Source organism: Hypanus sabinus, chromosome 3 (genome assembly GCF_030144855.1).
Source record: "Hypanus sabinus isolate sHypSab1 chromosome 3, sHypSab1.hap1, whole genome shotgun sequence".
NCBI classification, from domain to species: domain Eukaryota; kingdom Metazoa; phylum Chordata; class Chondrichthyes; order Myliobatiformes; family Dasyatidae; genus Hypanus; species Hypanus sabinus.
Window position 1 is genome coordinate 25,480,174 of NC_082708.1, and position 6,000 is coordinate 25,486,173.

General features: G+C 38.8%; 1 protein-coding gene across 2 annotated transcripts in view; it reads left to right on the top strand.

Moving 5' to 3' along the window:
* Positions 1 to 4,733, top strand: part of tmem131 (transmembrane protein 131) — a 190,108-nt gene extending 185,375 nt beyond the window's left edge. For both annotated transcript variants that reach the window (XM_059963868.1, XM_059963869.1), the window contains 2 exons: positions 1,446 to 1,609; positions 3,533 to 4,733. In XM_059963868.1, the coding sequence (XP_059819851.1) occupies positions 1,446 to 1,609; positions 3,533 to 3,823 (455 nt within the window). In that variant the 3' untranslated portion in view covers positions 3,824 to 4,733. The remainder of the gene's footprint in view (positions 1 to 1,445; positions 1,610 to 3,532) is intronic.
* Positions 4,734 to 6,000: the final 1,267 nt, after the last annotated feature.

Genomic DNA, 6,000 nt, shown 5'->3' on the forward strand with positions numbered 1-6,000 from the left:
CTTCATCAACATAACAGGGTCCTGATGAAAGGTCTGGGCCTGAAACGCTGACTGTTTACTCTTTTCCATAGATGCTTCCAGGCCTGCTGAGGTCAGTTCCTCCAGCATTTTGTGTGTAATTACATTGATTTTTGGCATCTGTAGATTTTCCCTTGTTTGCAAATATATCCATGTTTTGAGCTGGGGAAGCTTTATCTACAATCAATGTGAATTTCAGGGCTCTAGTAAACAACAATAATGTCCTTTTTACTGGTGGTATCATCCAAAATCTTGATGGCGCCACAGAGCTAACAATTGGGTAGATGATGTTGCAGATTTTTTTTTAAAAGGCTCAATAGAGTATAAACTCTATTATTGAGATTAAGATATTCATTTGAGAAGTATTCTGTATGTTAAATACATTTTGCGTTTTTAAAATATTCTGTTCTAAGACTCTTGATCTTTATGAAGGAGATTTGTACTGCAGTGTAAAATGCAGATTATGTTTATAAATCAGAGCCACATGCAAATCCAGTGTCACTTGTCACTGTACCTGTATTGGTTGTTTAGTGCACCAGAAAGGAGAATTAACTGCAGACAATTTTTATATTGCTGGTGTTTACATGTAAATGTCCATGACTGGTGACCTTGGTTGAGAGATCTCCATATCGGAGTTAAGCATCTTTATGTATACAACTCTATTCTGGCAGTGGTAATTTTACTGTAGTTAGTGATAGAACATCTGGAGCAGGGGTGCGGCCCTATTGGCAATATTTTTTTTAAATCTTCCACATGCTATATCTCAAGCAGAGATGATCAAAGATTAACGAATGAGTAATAATAATTAATGGACTTTTTAAGGAAAAGAGATGAATTATGTTGTTTATTTACATATATTCTTTGTTTTGCTATTAATAAAAGTATAACAGATCGAAATAGAAAACTTATTTAAACATGATTAGATCTTTAAAAAATATTCATAAAAGTGCTAATCTACATACCGTGTTTATCATTATTGTCACTGAATATCTGGTGTACACTTACACACAACATAAGAAAAATTATATGCAGAGTAAAAGCCAACCTCCACCAGCCCAACTACTTACTATCCAAATGCCGATGTGTACACTGGGGTCTGCGAGGATTTCAACACATATCATCCAACAGCTGGTGCCAAGCTGCGTGAAATATTTAATCTGAAAACATCTTGATGCTGTTGGGTTGTAAAAAAAAATTCTCCATTTGGTAGTAAAGATGAACATTATGTTTTTTTTAAATCGTGTGGCGTATAAAGAATAAGGGAATGGCGGTGCATGCCACATATCAGCAAAGTTTTTTTTCCTACCCCTGGTCTAGGATGCTAATGCTGCTTATATATTTATTATTAACACCCCACAAGTCCCAGTTAAGTAATTGTTTCCATTATATATAAGAGATAGTTGATATACATTGTTGTTCTATTTCAGAAGTCTTCAGCCCACACGTACTCTCAAGAGCAACCTTTGTCAATCACGAAGTTGGCCATAATTGGCTTGATTACAGCTCTCCATCTACGTCGATTTGGGATGCACCTAATGATGCTTGCAATAGCTGGCCAACCAGTACTGTCTCTCCAACTCACTCAACTCCAGTAAGTAATACCAAACAAGTAGATGTGTTCGGTGTCAGTGCAAGCTTCAGTTTGATTCCACTTATTGATAATTCATTTACAGAAGGAAAAGGAAGTTTGTGTGGAAGGATATCAAGATTGTTTATAATCATTCTTTACTACATCAATGTAAAGGAGAACAAAATGATTACTCTAGATCCAGTGCAGCATAAAAACATGAAGCATAAAGAACACAATAAAAACACAAGCATAAAATCAATCCAATTAAATACAATCAGCTGTTTTTATATTTTATATAAAATATATTTATATTAGTATGTACATAAAGTGACATGGTGACATGTATGTAGTGATGGTGGTAGGAAGGGTTAATGGCTGGAGGTGTTGATCAACCTGTTGGCTTGGGGGGAAGTAACTTTTGGAGACTAGTGATCCTGGTATGGATACTGTGTAGCCTCTTGCCTGATGGGAGTGGGACACACTGTCCATGAGCAGCGTGGGTGAGATCCTTCATGATATTGCCAGCCTTTTTCTGGCACCATTCTGTATATATATGTCCTTGATGGCAGACAGACTGGTGCTTGTGATGTGCTGGAATGCAGATTTATATACAAGTGGCTGAAAGGAATTGATATTTGATCTCTTAACAAGTGGAGAAAAAGTGTATTTTGTATTTGTGCATTGGGTTTGAGGTTCAGAGGAAAGGTCATACACTCTGGAATTAAATCGTAATATGGCAAGCATCCGTTGAGCCCAAGCTGTGAGACTCCTGGTCGTCTCTTCACAATTTTGTGACTTTTCTCTACCCTGACTACCAAGACCTTGAGGATACTTTAGGAAAGACATTCCTGCTTTGGAGGCAGTGCAGGGGACATTCACCAGTTTGATTCTGGAGGCATTGGGGTTAGCCTCTTGAGGAGAGAATGAGACACCTGGGACTATACTCGCTGGAATTCAGAAGAATGAGAGAGGATTTTGTATAACATTATTAAAGGGATAGATAGCATAAAAGCAGGAAAGTTGTTTCAGTTTATAAGTGAGACTAGATAGGGGACATGGACTCAACATTTGGGGCAGTATATTTAGGACAGAGGTTAGGAGAAACTGTTTTCCCCAGAGAATATTGAATCTGTGGAATTCTCTGCCCAGGGAAGCAGGTTTGAAACGTACAGTGATAGCTGCAACAACAGCCCAGAGGTTGGGTGTCCTGTGGCAGGTGAGATGCATCTTGACCGGTCAGTGCTTTGTCCACCAGACATAAGGCACAAGCCAGGAGCATGGTGAATAGCCACATGAAAAGTTGAGTATGGTTTGCCTGAGAAGCTCCACACCTTTCTGGTCAAAGCAACCAATGTTAGAGACATTTCATCCAATTGCAATATTCACTTCTTCCTCCACTGCGTTGTGATCCTTTGCAAGATACAACCTAGAGGTGACAGAGCCTCATTGGCCCCTCTTCAAGCCATGATGTCAACTACCTTGAATGTCAGTGCTGTCACCACAGGATCGGCATGGCAAATTGTACAAATCTCCAGTTTGGAACTAAATTACATGACCTTGTCTGTTACTGTAAAAGCCTGAAATCCACCTACCCAACAGCTCGGTTGGTGTACCTTAATTGCATTGACCACCACTTCAAACAAAAAACAAAGGAACCTCCATTTCGGCAATTGCACTGTGATCAGTGAAATGATGTGCTGGTTGTAGTATCACTAGCTTCCTTTATGAAAGGTACAGCACAGTCAGAAAATTAAACTTGGAGCCTTAGAAATAAATACCTTGCAGTTTGCTCAGCTGTTTGTGACTGAATAATGTTTATTCCAACTTTGTTTTTTATCATGCAGTCTTTCCTAGTCGTGAATTAACAGTTCCTTGCTCTTGTGCCAATATCTGGTACCCATAACAATTTTAAATGAACTTTTATTTGTTTCCTTCTCACTTTAGTCAATCCTTTTGGGTAACTCCAACAACAGCCTCTGGTCCACCACTCCCTTCAGCAACCCAATCTGGTCCACCTGTCGAGACAACAGCCTGACTTTCAACACTCCCACAAGCAACAACTCAATGGCAAGCGTTGACCTTATAGGAGGAGAGAACCCAACACCTGGCCTAATAGATGACCTTGGGCGAATGTTTGATCCCTGGAAGAACCTCGATAATATTTGGAGACCCACCCCTGGAAGGCGAAGTTCTGATCCCTGGTCAAATAATTCTAACTTCCCCCATGAGAACTAATGTGCAGCTGTAGGTGATGCACAGAACCTGACTACAAGCACAGTATGACACCCCTTAAAGTGGAATGTTGATGAAGCTGAACCTTGTTGTCCAGAAACTCTTCTCTCAAATTCCTTTGCCCAACTTCAGTGTACAATAAAGTGAAGCTGCACAAAGATATTTGTGAGCAGGTGTTCCTGTGCAGGGATCCAGTTCTCAGCCATAACTTATCACTATTTTCGCTTCCTGCCACGTGATTATAATTCGTATCCGCTATAAAGAATTCTTCAATCCAAACAGTAATTATGGTTTGAGATTTCTGTTGCAGTTGCAACAGATGGGCTTCGTTCGTTCACATGCTCAAGTTTAAGAAGCAAATCACTGCAATATCTGGTCATCCTGTATGTTCAGTGAAATACATCTTAAATTTATTTTCAGTTTAAAGAATGAAACGTATTCCTTGGTATTACATCCCCAAAAAAGCATTGCAATGTGTTTTTAAGATGATGCAGATAACGGATTTCTCTACCAGTATTAAGTTCCAAGTTGAGCTGTTTTTGTGAGGGCAAGAGTTAATGAACCCTTTGTTTTTAAGATGCAAAGTGGATGTTTTAGAAATGGGAATGTGTTGGTAAGTGATAAGTTATAATTATGTATCCAGCATTTTGACTTTCATTTGTATTTAAAAGGGCAATGGGATCATAAAGATTATGGCAGTGCATTTGGAGACTGAAAACTACATTCGGTTTTTCTGATTTTCCTTTTGTCATCATAATGAGCTTCACAATGTTTGCTGGTCGCTGTTTACTCTGGACAGAGCACGCAGACCCAAAGTTTATGGAAGCAGTGAGATCTCACTTTGTGTTCTTTGATTGAAACACAATTCTCTGGGTTGTACTTTTTGAGATAAATAAAGTTTTTCAGAAACTGAGCTTTGTTCCTCACTCATTGGGCCAAAGGTTGCTGTTAGCAGGATTAAAGTTAGACACACCACAAACATAGGAAAATACAACAGCCCACTGGGTTATTTGGTTATGATAGACAGAAATCTAGTTTTAAAAATTGAAATACTTCATTCTTTTAAAAATTATAAAAATAAATCCCACGTTTAGAGGCTGAAGCTCATCAATGAACTCCCTGTGCCACGTCTATCTTGACAGAGCCTTTCATGAGCATTCCTTACCATGAGCACCACAACTTTACATTCCTGTGTGCTGAGAAATGCAATGTTGGAGTATAATCAGTGTAACTTTGGCAGAGCTGTGCTGGTCGCTACTCAGTTGCTGGATTTTAGCACCACCTTGTGGTAAAACAGCAGAATTAGACGTCCATTTACCCTCTCTTTATGAGTGCAAGGAATGGGGAAGTTGACAATATGCCCATCTATATGAACTGTTCCTTTACATACAGTAATACCTATTTCTTCATCTGTCTTGTGTATAAAATCTGTTCTTTAATCACTTCTCTTTTCTTCCCTTTGTCTTCAGAATCTTTTGCTATGGAACATAGAATGGTACAGCACAGGAACAAGCCTTTATAAATTACTAATTTGATGACTAATTAAATCAGTAATCAAATGCCCAACCAACCTAATCCCTTCTTCCCACTCAATAGCAATATCTTTCCATTTCCTGTACACTCATAATCCATCTTAAGAACCTCTTGTACACTTCCTGTATTTGTCTCCACCACCACCACCACAGGGAATGTGTTCCAGGCATCCAGCACTCTGTCTTTTTTTTAAAAACTTGCCCCAGAACTCTCCTTTGAATTTATCTCTCAATCACCTCTGGTATTAGATACATCAACCTTGGGATAACGATACGGTTACAAGAAAAGTTTTGTGAACCCTTTGCAATTGCCTGGTTTTCTGCATTAATTACTCATAAAATGTGGTCTGACCTTCATCTAAGTCACAATAACAAACAATCTGCCTAAACTAATAAAACACACAACAATTGTTCTCCTTGTCAATACTAAGTGCACCATTTGAACTATCAGTCTGGGTTCAAAAAAATATGTGAACCTGTGGAATAATGCTTCGTACAAAAGCTATTTGGAGTTGGGTGTTCCAATCAATGGAATGAGATTGGAGGTGTGGCTTGTGGAGGTGACCTGCCCTATATTAAAAACAAAAACACATACAAAGTCAGGTTACTGACAGAGCCTGCTCTTCTCAAGAAAAATCTGTTTATGTG